Here is a 26789-nt window from a genome sequence, read left to right on the forward strand (position 1 = left end):
AAATGCCTACTTAAATGCCTCTACCAGTGGAACTTAGGTAGTTCCATATTTTATTAAATGCTGGTACTCTCAGAAAAGGTTAAAATGTACTTTCTTCACTACCAGAAGAATTATTTCTCACTTGCATGCTGATTTCTAGGTTCTTTCTTCTCAGCTACTGAAATAAAAACAAAATTCAGCAACCGATCTTGGAAGTGTTTTTCTGTGCTTTGACAATTCAAAGAGGGTATTCCCCATCCCCTTGTAAGTCTTCCCGATGAATCATTGGACTGTGTTCAACCATAACCTGTCTTTGGCTTGTTTTTGACAAATGCAAAGGCAGAGCCGACCTTCTAATCTTCCACGATGCCATTTCTCCAGTTAAACGCTGCATTTGCTCCATGAGTTAATGTCTTCACTGGTGGGTTGACCATCTGCCATTTGTTCTCCTCTTTAAGCTCTTCACAGAAACACATGCCCAGCGAAGGGATCTAGGAAAGAAGTTATCACCAGAGTTAGCAGCAGGGTCATTGCTTTGTTGTGAAAGAGAGGGCTTTGCTACAGAAGAGGGCAGACCCCAAGACTGTTCTGGGAGGAGAGACCAGGACTTTTTTCTACATCTGAAATGAAGTAAAAAATGGAATGAAGGCCTGTGAGCTGAAAGCTGAACTTGTCTCACCACCCCACACTCATACTTGGATTTGATGATCAAAATGTATTTGCTCCTTCTTATGCATCGACAGTTGTAATAAAAATATATCTAAAGACTAAATTCTTAAGGCAGATGGTAAGGAAAACTGGGGTGAAGAATTCTGCCACAGTGGATAATACACAAATAGAGTAAACAAAAGCCTTGGCAACCAAGTCTGAAGCACAGGCCCCCCCTTGTGAAGCTGGCAAGAAAACCCTTCTCCACTACATTCTGTAGCTAAGCACGAAAGTTGTGAACTTAGAGTAGTTTGAAAAACGTACGTCTTCTTGAAGAGTAGCTCATTGAATATAGCTGCAGGTTACACTGACAACACCACGGGGAGGAGAGGGAAGGCTCTTAGCCCTGTTTCTAAAGGACGGAGGCTAGTTCCTGCTGGGGAGGTTTCCAAATGTGCCCATTGTCTATAGGTGTTAGCCAACCCCATTTTCCAGGGGAGCTGAGTGAAAGACTTCTTTAAAGACTTAGCTGCTAATCAAATACTGTTCACCAGAAGAAAACCTTTCTCTTGTCCTCCAGTTCTTTGCTAAAACTACATGTGAGTCCCTTTGTAATGAGAAAGTAAATGTCATGCAATTACACACATCTCATAACTTAAGCAGGGTCTTTATTACAAGTATAATAAAACAAAAAGAAAACTTATTTCTGAAAAAAAAAAAATCTTCTTACCTTTCGCACTACCTGTGCAAAGTTGTTGCTGTCTCTGGCGGGCAGGCCTATCAGAGGTCGGGTGAAAGATGCCAAGGAAGAGCCGTGACCCACAATGAGGATGATACCTGATATACCAGAGAGAGCGGAGAAAAGTAGTAACTGTCAGTAGATGTGCACGGGGCTCTTTTGGAGCTGTTCAGCTTTGCACACTTCTTCAATAATGTGGCAGCGTGTATTGTGCTGGTCAGAAAAAGCCTGGTGTGTTGTAAGCACGCCGACTAGTAAGAGAAAGCATTTGCTAGGAGAAGAGAAAAAGAAGTTTCCAGAAAAGTATATTAGCTCATGCTGAGCTACATTCTGATGTAAAAGGACCAAGCAAAGAGCATACTCTTGCAATTTAGTACTCTACTGCCTTCTGTTTAACTTTGCTTTTTCATTTCTATCCCATAAACTTAATTTAGTGTAGCCCAGGACAAGGACTAAGAGTCTACCTTAAGCTCTGTGCAATACTAACAGCTCATGCTAAATGTGCTTCTGTTGGCAAATCACTGCCTGTTCCCGTTACTGAAGTATCTGACAGAATACACAACATTGAAACCTTTACCTTTACTAGGGCAGGCAGCGATGATCTGTTTTATAACTGCAGAGCTTCTGCTTATATATTCTTCATAACTTTCTGATGGCATCAGAGAAGACAGAGGGAAGTTACTCCTGACAATAAAATCACAAACGTACGTTAATCTAGATGAATATGGTGACACTGTTAGCACTATTGAATGACCACACCGGAGAATAGGCACTAGGTTAAAAGAGCATGGGTTTATCTGCTGGCTGACATACTGCTACTTCAGCTTGCATGGAGCATTAGCTTCCCTCACAGTAATTTCTATTAAATCTTATGGCTAAATCTCTTAGCTCATAAAGCACCAGATGCAGGGAGAACCATGCTTTAATAAAAGTTGTAAATTACAGTAGAGACTATTTAAAATAGGATTCATGTCTAGGAAAACTTGTGCTTTGAGCAATTCTGCCAGCAAGAACCCCTGCCTAGGTATGGGCTGCAGAGCAGCCCAGCCTTAGCAATCGTGACTGAGTTCAAGCCATAGCAAAACGCTGATGATGTGAATGCTTTCAAGATGTGGCAGCTGAGTGTTAGTCTCCCTAATAAACAAAGCAAAACAAAATTAGCAACAAACAAGGCATATCTGCATCATCTGGACAAATGGACAGGAAAGACTTTTACTCCTAGAGTTAAGAAAAAATGTTTCCAAGGACTTTAATCACAATACACCGCTCCTAAGTATCTAAGCGCTTCTACTCTTTTTCATCTTTTTTGCATGGTATCTTCCCAATCTATCTTCTCCAGGAAGGGGAGGCATTCACTGCTGTGGCCATCAAATATTGTTGGCCATACATTGTGATACAATATAGGTGTTATTTTTTTTCTACTAATAACTGCCTCTGTCACCTCAATTTGATTGTCTTCTTATTCAGTGAATAGGCAGGAGTAAGATTAGATTAATATGTTGTAGTAAGGTATAGTATCACAGCGTACTTTCACAGGTGAGTGCTTGGTACATTATGCCAGCACAAACTGCAGTGGAAAACAGGTGGTAAAGGCATGTGAAAACTCATGCTGGTTTGTTAACAATAGCTAATATTAAGCTGGGCTAGATTGAAGGTTGAGGTATTCAAAACTAGAGTGAGCTGTGGAGGTTCTGAACTCTGTAGTCAGCACTGCTTCAGAGCTTCCCCTCTGGACTTCCCACTGCTCTGCATTTGTGCCCTTTTCTATGTGGAAGTTTGAGAAAAGTGATTTTTTATCCGAAAAACTAGAGAAAACAATCTGTTGATGGTAAAACACATAAGAAAAGACTATGATCCAAGAAAATGAGGGATTTTATTACTTCATGCAATTTCAAGTGAAGACAGTTGCTTGGCTGTAAGAAATACAGTAAGATGTGAGAAGTTTCCTTTTTCCCTTGCTTGTATGTATGGGAAACCCCAGAGACATTCATTTTTATCAGCTGAGTAATTTCCTGGATCTGGCTGTGCACGGTGAACACAGGGTAGCCTGTTTGTGAGCAAGATGAGGAGCTAGATTGAACTGGAGGCTTATCATTTCCTGCCCTGCTGTGGTTTGCAAGCACTCAGGAAAGGCATCACACCACCGCCCTCCAAGTTGTGAGGGCCCCAAAAAGTCCTTGCTGAGCACAATACTAATTTTTGAGCAACTCAAAACAAAACACCTGCCCCTCCCTGACCGAATTTGGTACAAACATTCATTAGAGTGAAACGCTATCATCCTGTCTGCCCCCAAAACCAGAAGGACAGCTGGCTTGTTTTGGGCTCCTCTCAATCTCCCCAGACTCTGCTTGGTTCTGCCCTGGGGTGCACAGGAGTGGGCCACCTCTTTCCCTTCCTCTTGTGGCTGTGACATGTTACTCTTCCCATTTCTAAATTGTGCTTCATACAAGCCAATGGTAAAAACAGAACTCCTGGCACTTGACCTTAGTTCCTGTGAAGCAGCTATCCATGTGCATGCATGACAAACCCTGGGCCTGAGCCAGCAGACATTAAGGCAACGCCAAAGCAGGGTTGATCCCATCCACAGGGTGCTCGTGCAGGTGCACCCATAAGCTGTGTGTGCATGTTCCCAAGCAGGTGTGTCATGTTCCCAATCCTGTGTCAGAGCAGCAAAGCTGACTCTTGGCACAAGACAGCTGACAGCATATTGTATTTTGGGAACAGACCATGCAGACTTGAATTGGATCAGAAACACCCATTTTTTTTTTTGCAGTGTTCATGATGGTTTATGACAAATAAAAAGATTAATAGCTCAGGGGAAAAAAGATACGGCTTTAACGGCTAGATACTGAACAATTACCTGTAACTCGTGTCTACTTGGTAAGAGGCCTCTGCCAGTTCTGTCACAGTCATGAAGTTGGGAATTCCTTTGTTTGCTTCCCACTTGGTCCATTCAAACAGTCCTGGTTCCACTCTGATTTTGATTTTTTGACCTAATTTAAGCCCTGCAAGAGCAAGAAATATTTGTTAAGAAGAGAAAGGTACACGCAAAGTGTTACATTCGTGCTGTATGTTCTACCTTGTTCACTGTAATGTTTTCACTAATGAAAAAGAATTGTTTATTGTTGAACAAAAGAGCATGGCATTGATTAAATGAAGGTAACATTGTGTTCTCGTCTGACTAAGGCACTACTAATTCTTATATTATTATTATTATGATTAATTCCATAGCTGTCTTGTCATGATCTGCAACATATGTGAAAGAAGAGAAGATCTCGGTAATGTTGCAATCTGAATAAACTTTAGACGGGAAATATTTTTACCATTTTTATATAACCTTTTGCTCAGTGGTTCTCTGTGGGGCAATAAACTGTCCTAAAGCGTTAGAAATTTATTTCTCTTGTCAAAAGGCACATTGTTTTTGTTAATTATTCTCAAGAGAGGTTACTGAGTGGCACTAGGTTCTCAGAAGAAATGCATTCCCATTGTAATTTTGGTGTAAATATCATAATGAACTGTGAACTTCTGACAGACCTATTGGAGGGAACAAGAAAAGAGGGAGAGGAAGGGGAAGAAGGAGAAGGAAAGTGTTTCTGCAAAATGAAGGAATTAAAGCTATTTGGCTTGCAAAGGCAAATACTTTCAGGAGAAAGCAGTCTTCTCTCATTCACATACATATCCTTCAGTGCACTGGAAACATTTGCTTTTTTTTAATCAGAATATTTTCTGCAAGAGGTGGCAGTCTTGATCTGATGAGCAGCTACTAATGTTGAGTTCAACCTGGTGTGAAATACCTCCATTTCATCTAACATTAGATTGCATTTTAACTTGCAAGGACTTGAGTTAATGAAATAGTACTCTTCAGATCATACACATGGCAGCAGATTTATTACTGCTTATATTACCAGCTAGACAAAACCACATTGTCTTCCCTGCTTAAATACAACAGTAAATAACCACAAAGATGTACATCATCTTAATTACTCTTCTCAGAGACTTTAAAAAGTTTGATGAAGACATTTTCACTCTGGCAAAAGCACCTGGCTGGTTTTGCTGCCTTACCCTGCAGTATGTGTTGAGCTGTCTGTATGCAGCGGAGCGCAGGTGATGAGTACATGTAGCTGACTGTCACCTCCTGATCCAGCAGAGCTTCCCCTGAATGGGAACGACAAAGTGAGTTGCTCTTTTACAAATCATGACAGATGAGAAATTTCTACGAAATATTTGCTGCCAAAACCAGCTTAGAGTTTTCAGTTTTGTTGAGGTGAGGTACATTGACAGACACTTTCTATTAATTTTTTCACACTATCATCTGACTGAGCTCCCTAAAAAGCTCATTCTCTTTGCAGTAGCAAGTTTAAAATGAGTGTTGGAAAGATACCTACAGAAGATTCACTCCAAATCTGCAAATAGTAGTTACGCACTTGGCTGTCTCTGTACGTCTGAATAATAGACGTATATAGACATTTGTCATACACCAGACTTGCATGGTTGCAGTCAGACATGCTTGCTCAGGGAGCAGAAACAACATCACCTGCTGAGTGAATTGAGTCCGACTAACCCACACCACCCAGCCTTCAGGTACCCGTGATGAGGTATCCACACTGTGCTGACCATGAAGCTGATTCCTCTGGCCAGCCCCTTCACTCCTCCCTGCCCATTCTTAAGACAACTGCACAAGACATTAGCTCTTTGCAGACAAGCAGCAGGGCACTTGTAACAGGTAGTGTTACAGCTTCTTTAACTTCCTTTGCCAAAAACTGGCAGAATGAGTCTCAAAGATCAGTGATCAGCGCCACTCTCCATTTTACTATTTAACAGGATTTTGCAGCAGTTGCCCACAGAGAAGTGTTACCACAATGGTCACTGCTTGAAGTTTTTCAACTGCAAAAGCCATTGTGAGCTTTTGCAGAAGATGAAAGCTTGCTTCCCAAACCCAAATATTTGCAGTAGGATATTATCCAGCTTACCTATAAGTCTCGACTGGAAAATACCACAGCAAGATAAAGGAGGATCATATTCAAAATGCTTCATGCTGTCTTTCCGCTTCGGCAGGGTGGAAGGGAAGTTCAGATCTGCTCTGTAGTATTTTCCTGAAACAAGGTGGGACATCAGTTGTGGCACAAAGGAGGCAGCAGGTGAATGCACGGGTGGTTTCATTTCTTCTGAATGATTGGATGACTGTTCTGAAAACTCAGCCCAGAGTCACATATCGACTGGCAAATGAAATAGGCTGAGACCTGTTCTGTAGCCATGAGGGCAAGTGGTGAGGCTGGTCATCTGCCCAAGGAGCTATTCTCTCTTCCCTCTATGTCAAACACCCATGCTGCCTGTCCACTGGGGACAGATTACGGTCCGTGCTCACCCCAAACTCTGCCTGGAAACTACGTAAGCAAGGGTGAGACGCTGTCAGCTGAGACCCCACCAAGGAGACAGCTCATAACTAAGCAGTTTGGAATCACAGAGCAGTGCCTGAACTAGATTATTGTGAAAAAAAGCCCCAAACCTGGTGAACCCAGTGACCGCTTTTACCTGAAAGAAGTGTTCTAAGGTCACAACACTAGCTTGGAAAATCACTTGTTCTAACCAAATAGCACCTGTTCTGCAAGTTCTGGAGGAGCAAATGGAGGGGGTAGCGGAGAGAGGACAGGAAATTGTGATGATTCATTTTTGTGGACTCAGGAAACAAAAATCCACTCTATATCGATGCTCTTTTATCATTGCCAAAATGACAAAAACATTTCTACTGAAGAACAAGGGTACTAAATAACTGATTACACAGCCAGAAGGTACCACCCTTTATTATCTAGTGTGAACTTGCACTCTTAATATAGGAGATATCCAGCATAACAAAGGAGACTTTCAGCATAAAACTGTCCCTTCAGAACTTCCACTTTCTTGTTCCCTTCCTTCCTCCTGACATGTATTTCCATGTTCTGCATCAATTTTCTTCGCATACTTTTCTTGAAAGAGAGAGACAAGAAATTCAGCTTTTAGTTCAGGTCAGTGCTGATATCTCATTTCAGAGAATTATAGAATGGTTTGGGTTGGAAGGGACCGTAAAAGTCATCTTGTTCCAACCCCCACTGGCCATGAGCAGGGACGTCTTCCACTAGATTAGGATGCTCAAAACCTCATCCAGTCTGGCCTTGAACACCTCCAGGGATGGGGCATCCAAAGCTTCTCCAGGCAGCCTATTCCAGCGCCTCACCACCTTTACAGGAAAAAAAAATCTTCCTAATGTCTAATCTAAATCTTTCAGCTTAAAACCACTACCTCTTGTCCTATGACTACACTCCCTGATAAAGAACCACTCCCCACCTTTCCTGTAGCCTCCCATTAAGTACTGGAGGGCTGCTATAAGGTCTCCCCAGAGTCTTCTCTAGGCTGAACAACCCCAGTTCTCTCAGCCTGTTCTCATAGCAGAGGTGCTCCAGTCCTCTGATCATCTTTGTAGCTCCCTTCTGGACCTTTCCAATAGTTCTGTATCCTTCTTATGTTGAGGATTACAGAACTGGACCCAATATTCTAGGTAAGGTCTCATAAGAGAGGAATAGAGGGGCAGAATCACTTCCCTCGGCCTGTTGGCCACGCTTCTTTTGATGCAGCCCAGGATATGGTTTGCCTTCTGGGCTGCAAACGCACATTGCCAGCTCATGTTGAACTTCTCATCAACCAGCATCCCCAACTGAAACTTAGGGTCCTTACTATTCTCCTCACCCTCACCTGTCCTGTATCCCTCAGGACCCTGAACTCCACCAGTGTGTGATCACCACAGCCCAGGCTGCCTCTGATCTTGAAGTTACTGATGAGTTCACTTGCATTGGTGATCATCAGGTCCAGTATTGCATCCCCTCAGGTAGGGGTGTCTATTATCTGGGATAAGAAATTATCTTCAATGTACTAGGAGTCTCCTGGGTTGCCTACAGCTTGCCATACTACTTTTCCAGCATTTGTCAGGGTAGTTGAAGTTCCCCGGTGGGATGAGAGCTTGCTAGCGTGAAGCCTCCTGTAGATGGAGGAAGAAGGCTTTATCAGTAAGCTCTCCTTAATCAGGTGGCCACAACCACAATGTTCCTTTTGCTGATTCAGTCTTTTATTCTGATCCACAAGCTTTCAACCTGTTTGTGGCTTTCTTTGCCGTGCTGCATCAAAAGAAGTGTGACCAGCAGGTTGAGGAAGTAACTCTCCTCCTCTACTCCTCTCATGTGAGACCTCACCTGGAGTACTGTGTTCAGTTCTGGAGTCCTCAGCACAGAAAAGACATGGATCTGTTGGAGTGAGTCAAGAGGAGGGCCAGAAAGAGGTTGAGAGGGCTGGAGCACCTCCCATATGAGGACAGGCTGAGAGAGCTGGGGTTGTTCAGCATGGAGAAGGCTCTGGGGAGACTTTACAGGGGCCTTCTAGTACCTGAAGGGGGCCTACAAGAAAGCTGGGGAGGGACTTTTTACAAGGGCATGGAGTGATAGGATGAGAGGCAACAGCTTTAAATTGGAGAGGGAAAGATTTAGGCTAGACATTAGGAAGAAATTCTTCATGATATTGGTGGTGAGGCACTGGCACAGGTTGCCCAGGGAAGGTGTGGCTGCACCATCCCTGGAGGTGTTCAAGGCCAGACTGGATGGGGCCTTGGGCAGCCTGATCTAACAGAAGGTGTCCCTGCCCATGGCAGGGGGTTGGAACTGGGTGATCTTTAAGGTCCCTTCCAACCCAAACCATTCTACGAGTCTATGAGTCTATGAGTCTATGATATGGTTGGCTTTCTAGGCTGCAAGCGCACATCACTGGCTTATGCTGAACTTCTCATCAACCAGGACCCTCCAAGATTTTCTCTTCAGGGCTACTCTCAATCCGTTCTCTGCCCAACCTGTACTTGTGCTTGGAATTGCCTTGATCCAGGTGCAGGGCAGTGCACTTGGCCTTGTTGAACTTCATGAGGTTTGCATAGGCCTACCCCTCAAGCCTGTCAAGGTCTCTCTGGATGGCATCACCTCCCTCCAGTGTGCTGAGTGCACCACACAGCTTGGTGTCATTGGCAAGCTTGCTGAGGGTGCACTCAATCTCACTGTCCATGTCTCTGACAAAGGTGTTAAACAACACCAGTCCCAATACTGACCGCTGAGGAGTGTCATTCATCACCATTTTCCTCTCGGACATTGAGGCACTGACATAACTTTCTGAGTGTTGCTATTCAGCCAATACCTTATCTACCAAGTGGTCCATCCATTAAATCCATGCCTTTCCAATTTAGAGACAAGAATGTCATGTGGGACAGTGTGAAATACTTTGCATATGTTCACGTAGATGATGTCATCCTCTCTTATCCTTATCCACTAATCCTGTAACCCTGTCATAGAAGGCCACCAAATTCGTCAGGCATGATTTGCCCTTAGTGAAGCTATGTTAGCTGTCAGCAGTCACCTCCTTATTTTCTATGTGCCTCAGCAGTGTTTCCAGGAGGACCAGCTCCATGATCTTGCCAGGCACAGAGGTGAGACTGTCTTACCTGTCGTCCCCAGGGTTTTCCTTTTTTCCCTTTCCAGTCTGGGAACTTCACTGGATTGCCACGACTTCTCAAATATGATGGGCTATGGGAACTTCATCTGCCAGTTCCCTCAAGACCCACAGATGCATCTCACCAGGTTCCCTGGACTTGTGCAAAGGCCTTGAACGTGTTCTCCTACAGTGGGCAGTTCTTTCTTCTCCCAGTCCCTGTCTTTGCCTCCAGCAAACTGAGCAGTGTCATTGGAGCCCTTGCCAGGGAAGACTGAAGCAAAAAAGTCACTGAGTACTTCAGCCTTCTCCATATCCTTGGAATCAGGTTTCTTGTTTCCTTCCAGAGAGGGCCCATATTCTCAGTAGTCTTCCTTTTATCACTGACATGCCTATAGAAGCTTCTCTTGTTGTCCTTGATGTCCTTGGCCAGATTTAATTTGATCAAGTCTTTAGCTCTCCTAACACGATCTCTGGCTGCTTGGACAATTTCTACATATTCCTCCCAGGCTAACTGTCCTTGCTTCCAGCCTTTGTAGGGTTTCTTTTTGAGTTCAAGTTTTTCCAGGACTTCCTTGTTCATCCATGCAGGCTTCCTGGTGTTTTTGCCTGACTTCCTCTTTGTTGGGATGCATTGTTCCTGAGCTTGGAGGAGGTGATCCTTGAATATTAACCAGCTTTCTTGGGCCCCTCTTCCCTAAAGAGCTTTATCTCATGTTATCCTGCTGAGCAGATCCTTGAAGACGCCAAAGTCTGCTCTCCTGAAGTCCAGGGTAGTGAGCTTGTTGCACACCCTCCTTGCTGTCCTAAGGATCTTGAACTTCACCATTTCATGGTCACTGCAACTGTGGCTTCCTTTGAGGTTCATGTTGCCCATCAGCCCTTCCTTGTTAGTCTAGCATAGACTTGTTAGGTCTTGTTAAGTCTAGCATAGCACCCCTCCTCCTTGTCTCCTCTGTCACTTGGAGAAGGAAGTTATCATCAGCACATTCTAGGAACCTCCTGGATTGCTTATGCCCTGTTGTGTTGTCCCTCCAACAGATATAGCAGTGGTTGAAGCCCCCATAAGTACCAGGGCTTGCGAATGGGAGGCTCCACTTATCTGTCTATAGGAGGCCTCATCTGCTCCCTCTTCCTGGTCTGGTGGCCTGTAGCAGGCCGCCCACTATAATGTCACCTGTCCCTGCTCTGCTTTTAATCCTGACCCATAGGCTCTCAGTCAGGTCCTCATCCGTCATCATGCACTCCACCTGGTCATTCACATAGAGGACAACACACCCTCCTTGTCTTCCCTGCCTGTCCTTCCTAAACAGCCTGTATCCTTGCATTCCAACACTCCAGTCATAGGATTCCACAATGTCTCCATGATGCCAACAAGATCATAGCCCTGCAGACATACACATGTTCCTAACCCCTCTTGTTTATTCCCCATGCTATGTGCATAAAAGCACTTAAGTTGGGCCTCCAAAGCACCCACCTTTCTGGCTGGAAATCCTTTGTGATGCTTTCCAGGTGCTCTCCTGCTGACCTGTGACTTTTTCAGGCTCGGGGCATCTATTGCTGGCCCTGGTACCAAACTAGTAGGAATGGGATGGGTTAAAGTTCCCCTCACCCATCAACTTTAGTTTGACGGCCTTTTCACTAGGTTGACAAGCCTATGACCAAAGATAGTCTTCCCCCTCTCTGAGAGATGGACCTCATCAGCCCCTAGTTTACCAGGTTTCTCAAAGTGAGTCCTATGGTCTTAGCAGTCAGTGGTTTCCACCATTGTTTGCCCTTGCTTTTCTTCCCTAGGTTTGACTAGTGACGTACTGTGATCAACAGAAAATGATTCTGACTCCAGGATGGAAAGATAGAGGGGTCTGACAATCACCACCGTGTGTAATGAGCAGTAGAGATCTTGTGTTTTGTACATCTTTCAGAAAAACACACATCTGTCGGTGTCACAAGAGCTTTGCTTGATCTGCAGAGTTTATCAAACATAAACATGAAGGACTCCAAGACATTATGAAATACTGGTTATAGGCAGGTCAAAGCAGTGTTGTACCTTACTTGCAATGTTCCTCACTTATTTATGTCAGTGTTTACGCTTACACGTAGGAGGCTGAATCTCTTGTACCCATTACAGGTGTTAATTGGTTTTGATCCTAATTTGCTAAGATCCTTCCATTATCTTACTCACCATCTGCAGTCAAGCACTGTTGAAGCCAAGATTTGCCAAAAACCTGATCAACTCTTTCCCCATGGCGCATCACCAGCACGCCTCTTCGCAGGGTGACATTCTGAGACAACTGTGTAGAAAGGATTTTTCATTATGATATCATATAAAACCTGCATGAAAAGGTTGGATTCCTAGATGCTGCCTTATGGAGGAAGGCACAGTAGATCTGTCCTAGGGGGGTTTATAGCAAGCACAAAGGAGGAGAGAAAGATGCTGCCTGTCTTTAGGACAACAGTAAGCCTGACTGGCTCTGTGCTGAAGGCAAACGGAAGATATCCCTGAACTTCATGGGCTACAGATTAGATTTAAACTTAGTGTTTACACTAGTGTAAGGTAGTGCTGATAACAGATCTTTAAATTCCAGTGTGTGAAGGAAGTATAATTTTAATATATATTCTATGGTTGGCATAACAAGAGAGGGAAGATAGTTAAGATTTAAGTGGTTATGCTCTTTTTTACGCTTGAAGTAACACCAAGCTTGTCCTTCTTTTCCCAATGAAAAAACTACTTTTACACTTTTCATAACTATGGCCAAGACAGCAGTGAGACCGTGTCCTCTCTGAGGCCATGTCTTCTCCAAAGCCACTTTTTCACTCAGGCTGCATGGAACTACATCTAAGTTCTAAGTAGTTTTGGGTTAGGATAAAATGCGCATTAAATACAGATAAGAAGATAAGAAGATAAGAAGGAACAGGTAAAAGGCTTTACAACTTTTCCAACAGTAACCCATCACAACGTTACTGCTGCAGCACTGAGGTTAGTGATATGTATCTTCAGCAGCAGAAAAGGGAATTCTTAAGAAGTGGTATGAGATTTATATTCATGTATTCTGCTAAACACTGTTGCCTTTCTGCTATGATAAACAAATCAACTGCCACAAGATCAGAGTTTAAAACTAAGGTTTTATGGTCTTGCTCTTCTGCTTAGGAGGAGCTGAGAGTTTGGGGAAACTCCTAGACTGGAGACATGCACATACGCGAAATGCGTTCCTCAGACCAAAGGGTGGCTCTGCCACAGATCCAAGTGAGATAAGAGAGGCCCAGACCAATCAAGAGCTGGATATAGGATGTGTGACTCATGCGGAAGTTTCTGTCATAGAGTCATACACACAGAGTCCTGGGCAGGGCCCAGGATGGAAGTTCCCTCAAGGTGCCCTCTGGTTTCTCTTAAATTAAAACAAATGAACCCAGTGTTATTCCCCAGCATGGCGAGAAGAAAGGCCATAGGGCCAGCTAGCCCAAAGGACTCTAATGCAACACGTCAGTGTGCTAGAAAGGACTGTTTTGGCATTCCTGACGGTCAAAGACAATACGGCAGTGCAGGTGCAACTGTCCTATAGGTAAAAAAATAGAGTCCTTATCTGTTTTGCTGTTCCTACCAGAAGACCAGTAGAAAACCTGGGAAAAAGATATACTTGTTGAACTAGGAAAAAAAAGTAATCCTAGCAGTGCTGCTAACCTTTCCAGCTAGCTGTTCTCTTGCAGTGGTTCTATGCAGACATTTGCATTATCTATGTACCTAGAAATACAAAAGATGATGAAATATTTAAGTATGCTAAGATCTGGGAGCACGTAAACCACCAAGGTGACATCCACAGAATCTGGACATACACGTAACAATGAACCTACTTCTGCTCTAGTTACTCTGCCATGAACCTATATGAAAGTCAGGGTAAGCTGTGCCTGCATCTCACTTGTCAGACTTGTCACTGTATCCCTGCACAACTTGCCCAGTAAGGCTATGCACAGAGAAATCTGAGCAGAGAACTCATATGTCGTGCTACTATGACAAGAACAAAAAGAGTGTTATGAAAGAAGGCAAAAGTAATACATCATATACTTTACAAAATATGTATGAGATATTATATCATACAGCATGAGCACAGGAGTGTGTGTATATATATATGTGCATTACAACAAAACATGAAAATGTGAGGGGGAAAAAAAGGACTAAATTATTTTAATTAACAGTATCTCTGCAAAAGAATGTGGCAAAGACAATAAATGGCAGAAAAAACATTACCTGAAGAGAAAGCACATTGGTTACGCTCCCGGACCAACTAGGATTACAGATTTCTGCATTCAGCCTCACAATAGGTTCATTTTCAGTTTGAGTAGAGAATCTTGGAGCTGTTACAAAAACATATTCCCTGTAGAAAAAGCAAAAGCCACGCACACACACAAACACGTAGGAGCACACAGAGAGAAGAAATTTTTAAGTCATGATTTTGTCTACAGACTGGTGTAAGTCAGGATTCCTATTCTATTCAATACTTTTTGCACACTTGTAATCCACTCCATCCCTTTGCTCTTGATTTAGAATCTGCCCAGTAAAAATGAGGCTAAAATAATATGAACTGGTATATATATTTGGTATAACCCTACTAAAGCATTATCTTCGAACACAAATTACTACCTGGATGCCCCTTCTCTGTCTCTGAGGACTTAACAAGAATGCATCTACACCTCCCTGCTTAGAAAAATCATCTCTAATCTACAAGCAACATCAACTGTACTGTCAGCTGCAGAGCAAAGCGCAGGAAGCTAGGTAGATGCCTGCTGATACTGGATATATCAACAAGACAAGGGTGGGCTCAAGGTGGTGAAGTAACCTTTATGTGGTTTCATTTCAAGCTAACTTTGCAAGCTCTTGAAATGAGAAAAAAAGAAAGAAGAAAGCAGTGAGCCAGGCTGAGAGCGCAGCCTGCTCAGAGGGATGTAGTCTTTTAAAATTTATTAGGACTTTCAAGTTGTTCAAGACCAAACAGGGGTCATCCCGCAAGCAGCTGAACTAATGAACTCTGGGTGTCTGTGGGCGTTAATCCTATGTTTTTCTTTCAGAAGTCTCAGCATCTCACCTAGAACCCCAGGATTCCTCTCTCCTCTGCCCACACTGCCTCCAGTTCCTGCCTGGCAGCCCACAACTCACAGCAAGGAGGAATGCTGCCACAGCTCCCCATCAGGAAAAGTGGCTGACACAAAGCAAGACCCATGAAACTCAGCTTACCTGTGCTTAACCCATGTGTCTGACTCATTGGCCCTCTCAGTGTAGTTTTCAGGAAGAAATCCCCTGCATCCAGTCTGATGTGAGGTCCCAATCACCCAGCCTTCACTCACGTTAGACTGCTGCGTCGGGTCGACATAGATGAAATCCCCCACGTTGATCAGAAGTTCATCAATGTTCTGGGGTTTGTACTGGAAAAGGACTCTCAGCGTCTGGGGGAACACGTAGCAGAGTCAGGCTGCTGCCAGGAGCCTCTATGCGTGCAACAGTTCAGGGCATGCTTATTCAACTCTCTACTGGACACAGCGACTGGTACTGTTTCCCACTCTCCAACACGTTCTTTACATGACACTACTGCAGTTGCAGTATGTGTAAAAATAGGCATTTGGTTTTCATAAAAATACTTTCTGTAACTAGCACAGATCTATTTGAAAGCAAAGATAGCAAAAATATTATCGGCTGGTTTTGTGATTACTTACAGCTCTCCTGAGTGTGACCAAAATCCAAGATGAGACTTGTGATAAAGTGATAAACTGATCTGACTGAAAAATGTTGATTGCTTCATAATTTAAATTTCAAAATGAGAACCAAAAAATGTTGACTGGTTTTAACTAAGAGTCTGTTAAGGAGAAAATCATCAGCAAGAACTGTGCCTTGCTCACCTCTATTTAATCTGTGCTGTTTTCATCACGGCTGGAACAATCAAGAAAACTAATTCTGCTGAATGAATTTTTACCGCAAAGCTGTGATACGACAAACCCTAGCAAATACTCAAGGATCATAATTGCCTGCTTCTTTTATTTTCTCACATCATGCTAAGATTACGCGTTTGGAATTAGACCTTGCTGACATGCAGGTCAAGTAGCCTACCATAAAGGTATCTTCTACTTATTGTCAGGAACAGTTTTTCAACCTGAAGAGTCACTTGAAACAACTATGCTTTTTGAAATGCTGTACTGTGCATGCACTGATTTTCTTCATGAAAAAAAGGCAGGATGACTGAAGCAAAGAGTCTGACTGTCGGGTTCAGGAAATTAAATCTGATGACAGTACCTGGTAATGCACAAAACGCATGTCCCGTGAGTAGAGAGTGGCTACCCACTGGCAGGTCTCCTCTGGGTTAATGCATTTGGCCAATTGTTCCAAAGTCTTCTGATGATGAGGATAAAACTTGTGAGCCAAGGTAAGGTGGAGTTGCTTTAGGCAGGGCTTCACATGGCAATCTAGGAATGAAACAGTCACATCACAACATAGAAGTGAGGGTCACTTAAATTTCTTCTTGTTTTCCCCTACATGCTTTGCATGAAGCAGGGAATACCATAGTAACTAGTAGTAATGTAGATCATGTTTTTGCTGAATAATGTTTTTGCACAATGTCATCTTTTTAATCATGCTAAAATAATTCACAAATCTGGATTGAATTCACTCACTGGCCTCTCTTCCTAGCTTCAGCTGTGAGTGAAAAATGAATGAGGCTTGAATTCCTCTCCCAGTCTGAGATGCTGGGGCTGTGTCCCTTCAGGCTCCGCTGGTGATGCAACTTCCCTTGGGTGTCACTGGAGTGGGGATTAGGATCTGTTTCTCAGAGATGCAGCGGGACCATCAGGCTGGCCCATAACACCATGGGGTTTGAGCTCTGGGAATAGGAATTATTACATCCCTGCCTCTCACGGATAGTCTGATGAATGGCCTATCAAGTTGCACAGTCAACCATTTCAGCTTCTAGACAAAAGCACTGTGTCTTCAAAGTCTAAAATATGCTCCCTTAGTCACATTGTTTTCAAATCTGTAGGAGGAAAGGGCGTTTACTGGCAGTAGAGCATCAGCTATGCTCCTCGCTGAGACACAGGATATATTTTCAGTACCTTGTCTAACCATTGTGATATGACCCACTCATTTTCCCTCTAACATTGGTCCTACCTGCCAGGGCTGAAGCCTCTGATGAGAATGCTAGAGCAAACTCTTTGAGGATATTTGCATGGCCATCACCAATGAAGAAGCCAAGGTAGCTGGTGGATGAATGTAGTGCTAGGGAAATGGATGGTGGAAAGCACTGCAAAAAGCTGTCACCAACTCGCTTTAAGGTGTCATACAATAATTCCACTTTCTGATCTTCACACTGAAAGAAAACAGAGGAGGAGCAGGCCTTACCCACTGGCTCAACACAAGCTCAACTGTCATAGCCTGCGTTATATAGTAGTACCAGAAGGCAACACGGGCATTAGACTTCTCGAGAAAGATAACACACCTATGAACTTGCCTGAAAATCCTGGTATTAAAATAAGTAAGACTGGGCAGTTTGATTAGCACAGTATCCTGGTGCAATAATAGAAGAAGGAGCCTTCAACCAGGAGGTGTACCTAGCCTGGGTAAAAAGGAGCCAAATGATTTTACCATCTGTTGGGTCTGCCAAAACTTGTCTGACATGAGGCAAGGATGATGATTTCCCTCTTAAATTCTAAGTAAGAATTTGTGTAATGGTTAAGTCCTAACCTTAAAGTCCTTGGCTGAAATCACTCCTACTAAAACTTAGTAATTCAGATGCCTTACAATATACTTGGCAAAATTCATAAGGCATCTTTGTCATTATGATCCTTAATGCTTTAATCACTGCAAAATAAAGGATAGTACAGAGCCACAATTCCACAAGATGGTGTCAATTAGTAATTTAAGAAGTGAAGATTCAGATGGAATTTGTGCTATCCAGTCAAAGAGAGAAACATTAATGATGCTTCCTTTCTGTGCTCCTTCATTGTCCTCTACAGAGCTACTTGCTCCATTTAGGCTTTACACTGAGTCAAGTTGCTGAAGAGGGAGAGTAGAAGAGAAGAAAGGAGTTTCTCCTGCTTGGACCGTCTTTCTCTCTTGAGCACTTTTCAGGCCACAGGGAGGAGGGATGCACCAAGGGGGCACCAGGAAGACTGGACTGTGGGGAGACAGGGAAGAGTGGGATTCTGCAACTGGGCAGGTATTATGCAGCAGGTTCCTCTAGGGCCAACGAGTCTGGGATTTGTAACAGATATGGGGAGTCAGGAAATAAGAGAGGACCAGGTCAGGGGGAGGAGGTGGGAGCCAGGTCAGTGTCACTTTCTGCCTGCGAGGTGCCCAGGTCAGCACTTGCTGACAGCCAAGGATAGGAGAACAGAACTGGAGGGTGCATTTATCCCTAGAAATATGCTACATGAAACAGCTGAGATACGTGAGGTGAGAACTGCAACTCAGTTATCTCTTCCAGAGGCAGACCTTTAAACTTGACACCTTTCAAGAGCATGGCACTTATTAATAAATTATTTTTGTACTGTATAATTGTGATTAATGGTTACAGGGTGCCAATCAATATTTTGCAATAAAATACTCTTATTTTCACTGTCTATACTTAGTGGCATGGTTTAGCATAAAAGTAGGAGTAACAGAATAATTTTTGTCCAGCTGCTCTAGCTTATGTTTCAACACATCTCAGCTGCAGCTGATGTTCATGAGCAGCACCATCAACATATGAAAACTGGGTTCCAAGTGGCTCCAGATTTTTTTTCAGACCAGTGACTCTTTGCTGGTCTTTGCTGATACTAGCACGTTAACCTGTGCAGGAGAAACAGCTTCACTGGGAAGTTCTCTAGAGGGTTATGCAGCATTCAAAAGGCCGCCTAGGAGCACAATAATATCTCTAGAGCCAGGAAACAGTCCACCAGGAGTCCAGCTCAGGAGCCTAACTTCCATGTGAAATCATTGACAGAGTGACTCAATTGCACTGCCGGACTCCAGTCTGTCTCCCCTTGCTCTTTCCATCCCTGTGCATTCTGCTTTTCTCTCTTTCACAACATCCAGGCTCTACTAGAAAGGGTAAAGCCTGGGACGTGTGACCACAGGAATGACCTTCTGGCTGGAGGTCTCCGGGGTTTCCCTGAAATTCCAGTAGCCATAACGTCAAAATTGACTACATCCTATGATAACACTGTCACTGCCGCACCGCTGACTGAAGGCAGCCACTGCTTTCCTGGCCAGGGAGGTTTATTGTCCTTGGTCAACGCAGCAATTGGCAAAGTCTCTGAAGCCTGCTGATACCTGTGTGTGTGGAGCAGTGCTTCCTGCGGGCAGGTCCATGTGCAGCCTGAGCTGCACAGTGTTGCTCTAAACAGAAGCTAGACATGTCACTCAGCTACCCCAAAGCAACCTGCTGGATGCAGCATCCAGTTTTTAGGGTTGCTGAGGCCTAAGGTGAGTAGATAAAGTGAGTGGTGGGAAGAAACCCCCCGTTGCCTGTGCAGGGGCTGAACACTCAAATGTTAAGCAATCACACCTGGACCTGGGTCACGTCAGTTTGATCACCAAGGAGAAGTTTTGGTGTAAGACAATGGTAAGTGGCCTGGTTTCACTAGTTCATGATTTGACCCTCACACGTCTTATGCGCCTTACCGTGAAGAAATCGCAGAGAGTGATGTGTGGAAAGGTCTCGTGGGCCCTATTTTTCCCACACTGGCGCTTGCTCTCCTTCCAAAACTCTTGCAGGTGGTTATGCAAACGGCCGATGGGACACAAATAAAGAGCATACTCCTGAGGGATTGGGTCATCCAAAGAGGGATCGTTGCAGTGGGAATGCAACCTGAAATCAAGAGCATATCACAGCGACTAAGTGTGTGCACCACTTATCCTTGTTTCCAGTGGTTGAAGGCAGCCGTAGTAGAGACCAGACAAAGGAAAGATAACATTGTTATTTTCTTACAAAGGAGAAGCTAAAATAAAAACTCCGCACATATTTTCTCTCTGACGTAGATGGCTTTTTTCCCCTGCTTATTTTTTGTGTACTTTAGATTTTTATTATGTGCCTTCATTTCTTTCAATGTCCAAAAATGAAAGACAACAAAAAATACTGTTATTAAGGTATTTTGTGTTATTTTCCCCTCTTTTTCATGACTGGAAACAGGATTGAAGAAGGAAAAAAAGGCAACTAGTAGAAAATGTTGGAGAATGATGAAATGAAAACTAACTGAAGATTAAAAAAATACTCAAAAGGAGCTAGCCTGTTTAGTTAGCCTTAATAAAAGCAAACAAGATAAATAAGAAAATGCACCAGCAAAGATCAGAAACTCATATTAATGTGATGGTATCCTTCACCTTGTTCTTCACATGCTCTATGTTTGTCTTCACAGCTGTTGGATTGTGTGTGATTACTGGAAAGAGTGGTAGCACATCTGACAAAATATTATTAAGGAAGAACATGCCATTTTCAAATGTCTCCCCTGGCTTTTCATGAAAAAAAAAAAAAGCAATCAAATCGAGTGAAAAATAAAAAGCTCATGAGGGTGGTGAGGCACTGGCACAGGTTGCCCAGGGAAGTTGTGGATGCTCCATCCCTGGAGGTGTTCAAGGCCAGGTTGGATGGGGCCTTGGGCAGCCTCATCTAGTGGGAGATGTCCCTGCCCATGGCAGGGGGGTTGGAATTACATGATCTTTAAGGTCCCTTCTAACCCAAACTATTCTACGATTCTACAATTCTATGATTCTATGAAAGAGCAAGGAAAGCCTGGGTTTAATCTGAAGGTGAATCAAAGCGAAAAAATCAGTTATCAGCATATTAAGAACACATGAATACTCTGTGAGATTCTTCGTAGAGAGGGAAAATCTTTATAGGGATCAAGACCAACAAGTGATTTGGACTGTAATGATACCCCCCTCTGACCATCAGGCTGTCAGCTTATTTTAAAATGAACCCTTCTCAAGGGAAGAAGAAGGGCTGCTTGGCTCCTTTCATTGCCGTTTAACCCCCCCACTGTTACTGAATGTATTTGTAACTGCTGCTATGGGTTTACACACGTTTCCCCTCTTTCCTTCCTTGTTCCCTTCAGGACAGAGAGTCCAGTTCCCACCTTGGGTCCCATGCCCATTGCTTGTGTGCGCACACCACGAGGTGTGAGCACCGTGCTGAGGCAGGGAGGCTATTTCCCTGTAGGCGACTCTGAGCACCTTCCTGGACGTGCCCTGGTGCACGCCCACAACTCTGGCTTGGAGCTGAGGGACCCCTTGCAGAGGCAGTGAGCAGACCTTGGAGGCTGCACAGATAAGTAAGCAGGAGGTTTAAAGCTGAGAAGTGCTTGCCCAGAGCAGCCAGTCCTATGAATGGACCAATACCATTGTGGTAAAAGTAGCTGCTTCTGCCCAAGGCTCCCCTTCTCTCCCCAGCTTTTTAGATTCACCCTGGACCTTCTGCAAATAACCTTGCTTTGCAAAACAAATGCAAATACAATTATTTCTTTCTCTGTGAACAAAAATGGCAGCTAACTTCAAATTCAGTGACAGAATCAGCACATGACCAATGATTTTTAGCCACGTTTAACATGAAAGCACTCCTTAGAAATCACAGGTACTTACCACTTTGTAGCATCTTCTATTGATTTTTGTCCAGTAGCAGCCAATGCTTTTTGCCTAGAAAATGCCAAAACAGGTTAATCAGAATAACAGAAAAAAACCTCCTAGAAAGCAAAGACTAGATATGTTGTAGTCACCAAGTGTTTTTTTCCAGCACAGACAGGACCTTTGACAACTAAGTTTTCCTGGCAAATATTAACATTCTTGAAGACCTCTAGATAGTTTTTTCCACTGCAAGTCTTCAGTTTCTTGAAGATGGGTAACCTGTCCTCCCTGCAGGATGCCCTTCTTTCTGTTCTGGAGGTGTTTCCTTAGCAATCCTACTGACTATACGGATGTCCTTAAATTTGAGTAAGCCATCTATCCATGAACTCTAAGAGCAGGGTTTGCTGGGTTCATGGGACAATGTTTTGGTTCAAGATGCTGGGCCCAAGCCTGAGCACAATAAAACATCAAAAAATACATATTTGGGGGTTTGAATATCTGGACTGAGGATCTCACACAGGCCATCAGAGAGCCAGATATAAGCTACCAATTCCGTCCAATGTTAGGGACAATAGCTCATGTTTTTCTCTGTTAATGCAACTGTCATTCTCTGGGACTGGATTTGATTTGTATTTCCTTTTCTCACTAGAGCTTTCAAAATGCCAGCCATGGACTTTACTTGAACAAGTCTTAATGACTAAACGCTAGGTGATGGGTGAAGAATTCCAGTGTTTGAGTATCACCTGCACCCACGAACCCTGTTTCCAGCCCTGTAACTCACATACAGAATCCTTGGAAGAGATATGAAGGAGTAGCAAGGACAGTGGACATGGAGGAAAATCTAATAAATTATTTGGCATCTGCTCATCTCTTTCATTCTCTGTTGAGGCCATGCTGCATGGCCGCTGGATCCTGAGGGCATCAATTAATTTAGTCTCCTTACATTTTTATCTTCCATCCATCCCTGTAACACCCAAGCATGCACCAGCAGTGCAATGAGTGCATTTAACAGCAGGGCTCATGTTCATTTTTGTTGCTTCCTCCTAGCCTTCTGTCTTCTCTTTAGTGCAAAAACTACACATGGGCTTATTAAAAACATTTAAATGTACTTATTTGTATGTGCAACCATGCCTGCCTCTTTAGAGGGGGCTCAACATAGATGAAGGCTAGCATGAGTCTTTCCACTCAAGTTTTACCTTCTAACTTCCTTTGGCATAGAGTAAGTCAACTACCATGGCCAAATCAATGCAAAACCATGAGCTAGCTGGTCCAAAACTACTCTGTGTCCTCTGTGACTGAATACTGCACATTTTCTTTCCACACATTTGTTGCTTCTCCCTTCCCCATCACATCAAACATGAAGAAGCTGTGCCTTTGTTGTTCTCTGCAGCCCTTCCTTACATATCCTGTTGAAAAGTCAGTGCCTACTGCTGCTCGGCCAATGATGTCAGACTTAAGTCAACCACTTGTTACACCTCAAAGTTAGTGTTTTACTGCTTCATGCCATGCTGCTCCTCTCACTCAGAGAGAAATTGTTCGAACAGGGCTGAAGACAAATGGAGCTTGACTTCAGTTTTTCTTTACCATAAGGTCTAGAAAACCATAAATATAATAAGTGAGACCTGAGACCGTGGGGTGTCATGCTGCTCAGGACTATCGCCTCACTCCCTTGTGCCTGTTCCTATCTTTTGTCTCATTTTATACATTAGCTATATGATGTTTTCCAGCAAGGTTTGTAGAGCCCATAGCATCATGAGAGCATTAGACTGCAACTAGACATCCTATGCTTCGAACATGAGCCACGAAGGTTGAAAAGTAACGCACAGAAAAAATTCTGTATGTATCAGTTTCTCTCAGATAGAAAGCAAGAGTAAACTACTTAAAAACTGCATTAAAAATAGTGTCTTTGCAGTGAGGATAAACCGTCTCTTCCATAAAGCAGAAACTGCTGACGTGATTCAGTTCTGTGTAAGCAACAAGGGAGGTTCATGTTGTTGGTCTGATGCTAGGCTTGATCCTTATGCATTTGTTTTTTGTCCTTTGGAAAATGTTGTTTTGGTATGCTGGTTGTACATTATGAAATATTTTATAATATTTCAAATTTATTTCAAATTTTATTTCAATTTTATTTCAAATTTCAAACCCAGTTTCATTTTTCTCAGGCCAGGACATCTCAAAAGAAAAAAAATTCAGTACAATTAAATCCAGGAACTACAGGGAGACCTAAAAGGTTTTATAGAAACACAATCAAAATTTTGAAGACCTTAAAGTCAATTGAAGTAAATAAATTAAAAAATAATATGCTTTTGGACATTTCATCATTTTATGTCATTTTGCCTAGTACTTCTGCCACTGCTTCTTGATTTTGACCTGGGAAGCACAAAGCCATCTTAGTAACAGAAGAAACTGTTTTGAAGGGGATTTGAAGAACATCACATACAGGACAAACATTTCAAAAACTAGTCATTACTTTGAGGTGACCAAACTTACGGTATTACTAGGGAAACTATGAGCTAGGTTTTCAGCTGCACAGCTAAAATTCCACTGTGCATGACTGGGAACAAATGATCCACAGTTTCCTTGTAAGTTGTGCCCATTGTGTCGAAAGTTGACCATTAAACACAGCTGTTCCTAAAAGAGCAACAGAGCACTGATGAATGGAGCTTTCTCAGCTTGCTTAATTATCAGTCAAAAGGGAGAGATATTACTCTCCTTTCTAAATTTTTTTTTACGAGGAGTTCTTTGACATTTAAAGAAAAATATCTATGTTTTGAACAGTTTGGTCTGAAATGTCCATACTTGCCCTTCAGAATCTTCCCCAAAGCTTCCCTGTCCAACCAGAGCACTGTCTGAAGGAGGACTGACCACAACATTTCTTTTATATTAACTTGGTTAGCTGCCATCAGTTAATCCATTGGAGCTGCCAAGAATAGTGTCTCATTCTTTACTATTGCATTTCCCAGGTATACTTTTGGAACAAGATTCTGATTTAAGACAAGAAGAAAAATTGACAGACTGATGCGGCATTTCATTAAAGTAAGCTTACTCTCTTAGAAACAGTTTCCAGTGACAAAATCCAGCAGATCTTTGCCAGGCCTGAAAAAAAAGCTTTGCATAGAAGTTACATCCACATTTAACTCCCTTACAATCACAATGATATGCAGAAAAAAATGGAAGAAGAAAAAATTTCTTTTCCCAAGAAAAGACTGTGGACATCAACTTCTTAACGCATTGTGAAGCCTCTCAAACTGAAGACATGGAAGGGCATATTCCTTCAGATACACACAGAGCTGTTTAGTTTTGCAATACGAGAAATACATGCTGCTTTACAAGAAATTCAAAGCAAAATAGGTCTGATCCCTCTATGGGGTCATCACCCTCAGGAAGCAGCATACTCTCTTGATGCAAAAAGCAAGTTGCCCACAATCAGGATCTTTTAAGAAATACCTCATATTTTGAATGCATCTTGCAGTGCAAAGGCAGCCAAACACCTTACTTACGCGATATGAGCCGGGAATCCTTTGGCGAGGAGAGACTCGAGGAGTACAGAGGTACTTTTACTCCTGTGCTTGTTGGACACTTTTGCGTACAGCTGTGTCTCAGCCACTGCCATCTCCTCCACTCTTCCCCAGATCGTGTGCCGAGTGCTGAGAGAAACTGGGAGGTGGGAGGAGGGTGCAAAGGAAGGAGGGAGTAAGAAAATGAGAGAGAAAGAGCCAGCTAAAATAAAAAACCTCTCAAACCTCTTTTGATCTTCAGCTGGCATCCTGTTTTCGTAGCACCTGCATTTTTGAATTTTTGGTTCAGAGTGGCTTAAAACAGCAAGAGCTAACTGCAGGCTTTTCCCATCCACCCTCACAAAACAAGATTAGTAGTCCACAGGTAAACACCACAGCCAGGGTGGACTTGCTGAAGGGTCAGAGATGTGATCTTTTAGCCTTTCATTTCAAATTGTCTTCTGAAAGCCAATAAAACCACCTGAGCTGCTACTGTAGCATGAGGGAGGCAAGCAGGGATATCCTGCAGCATGTAAATATTCTGTAGGCCAAATTCTTTCCTTTTGGGCTCAGTTTTCATGTCCTTCTGTCCCCATTGTACATGACCCTTGATTTAATCTTCTCAGCCAAAGGTGATCAGCCAGCCAGTTGTGCAACGTCAAACCCCATGTTCCATCTGGCATCATGCCCTGAAATGGGGCTTGGAGCACCTCAGACTGGCAGCAAGGAGTAGCCTGTCCTTTCTGGTGGTACCAGAGATGCCACAGGAGCCTTTGCACAGTCTGGTCCTAAGGGTTTCCAGCTTGACCAAAGTAGGTGAAATGTTTGGAGACAATTTTCTCTGGCCTGAGGTGCCGTCACTGAAGGTACCACATCTCCCTGAGGAGGACAGAACATCTCAACCCATGGCCTGAAAGTGACATCTTAGCTGCTGGTCTCCTGAAATAAAAACTTTCTCCCCCTTGCCTGAAGTTCCCCTTGGGGTACTAGGCCAGTCTGGTCTCCTTCTCCAACCATTCATCTCTGAAGCCTGGTGGAGAGAGCATCAGAGCGCTGTGCACAACTCAAGAAGTGTATCTCTTTTTATACATCCTTATCTGTTGGTTTTTTTTTTTTAATCCACCCTTCTGTCTACCCATTTCCAGAGAAGGCTGCAGAAAAAATGTTATAAAAGGTCATGAAGAACTCGATGTCACGGCCTAGATGTGAACTGTTGACAGGATTGTGATGTGGCGTCCTCTTCTTTGGAAGTGCCAGTTTCCGTCATACATAGCAAAGGGACTGAACAGCTTCCCTAATTTCAAACATATTCCTTAGACATGTTTTTTGTCATGGATAACATTCATTTCTTCCTTGGCCTCTCAGAAGCCTTGTTCCACTTACATTGCCACGGCTTATTACTTCATCTCTCCTCCTTCTTATTCCCTCCACCCTCCTCTCTGTCATCAATCCCTCTTCATAGTTAAAAAACCTAAGTCTTGAGCAGTTTATGAAGCTGAGCACACATTTTCATTTTCTAAATCTCTGAGTATGAATGAGTTGACACTTCAAAAATGTAAGGTGCTGCTTACAAAGTAGTTCCAAAATATTGTGCAATACTAAATCATAGATGTTACCCATAATTAAAGCATGGACCTCTTTCAAAAACCCTCAAGTGTGTTCTTTGCTGCAAGCACACAGCCAAGGGTAAACTAAATGAAGAAGGAACAAGGTGATCCTGTAGGCCTTGTGCACTGAAGATATGAAGCTCTTCAGATGTCTGCCACCCACAGCTGTTGTCAGAGTAGTCAATTGCATGAGTTTTGATAAAAGATTCGCAAGCATTAGCCTGTGCAGTTTGTGGTGGCCCTCTGCTGAGGAG

The 26789-nt window shown here is 43.2% G+C and overlaps 1 protein-coding gene across 1 annotated transcript; it reads right to left on the bottom strand.

The window, feature by feature from the left end:
• Positions 1 to 4: 4 nt before the first annotated feature.
• On the bottom strand, positions 5 to 25087 carry UBASH3A (ubiquitin associated and SH3 domain containing A). The gene is made up of 14 exons (XM_054056188.1): positions 24932 to 25087; positions 21450 to 21503; positions 19497 to 19683; positions 17004 to 17202; positions 16137 to 16306; positions 15087 to 15295; positions 14103 to 14229; positions 12042 to 12150; positions 6337 to 6459; positions 5429 to 5521; positions 4227 to 4371; positions 1944 to 2050; positions 1358 to 1464; positions 5 to 470 (listed from the first exon to the last, which is right to left on the bottom strand). Exons 1-14 carry the CDS (start codon positions 25042 to 25044, stop codon positions 333 to 335), a joined length of 1881 nt encoding a protein of 626 aa, XP_053912163.1. The 5' UTR covers positions 25045 to 25087; the 3' UTR covers positions 5 to 332.
• Between the last annotated feature and the right edge of the window lie 1702 nt (positions 25088 to 26789).

The sequence above is a fragment of the Cuculus canorus genome, chromosome 1 (genome assembly GCF_017976375.1).
Source record: "Cuculus canorus isolate bCucCan1 chromosome 1, bCucCan1.pri, whole genome shotgun sequence".
Taxonomy (NCBI): Eukaryota; Metazoa; Chordata; class Aves; order Cuculiformes; family Cuculidae; genus Cuculus; species Cuculus canorus.

What these genes read in the sequence shown, in the direction of transcription:
- UBASH3A (XM_054056188.1), bottom strand. Translation starts at nt 25,044, where the DNA reads ATGGCAGTGGCTGAGACACAGCTGTACGCAAAAGTGTCCAACAAGCAC. An exon ending in GACACATGGGTTAAGCACAG is followed by an intron (nt 14,230 to 15,086) that starts GTAAGCTGAGTT and finishes CTTTTTCTACAG; the next exon opens with GGAATATGTTTTTGTAACAG. An exon ending in ACAGTGCTTGACTGCAGATG is followed by an intron (nt 6,460 to 12,041) that starts GTGAGTAAGATA and finishes ACCTTGTTTCAG; the next exon opens with GAAAATACTACAGAGCAGAT.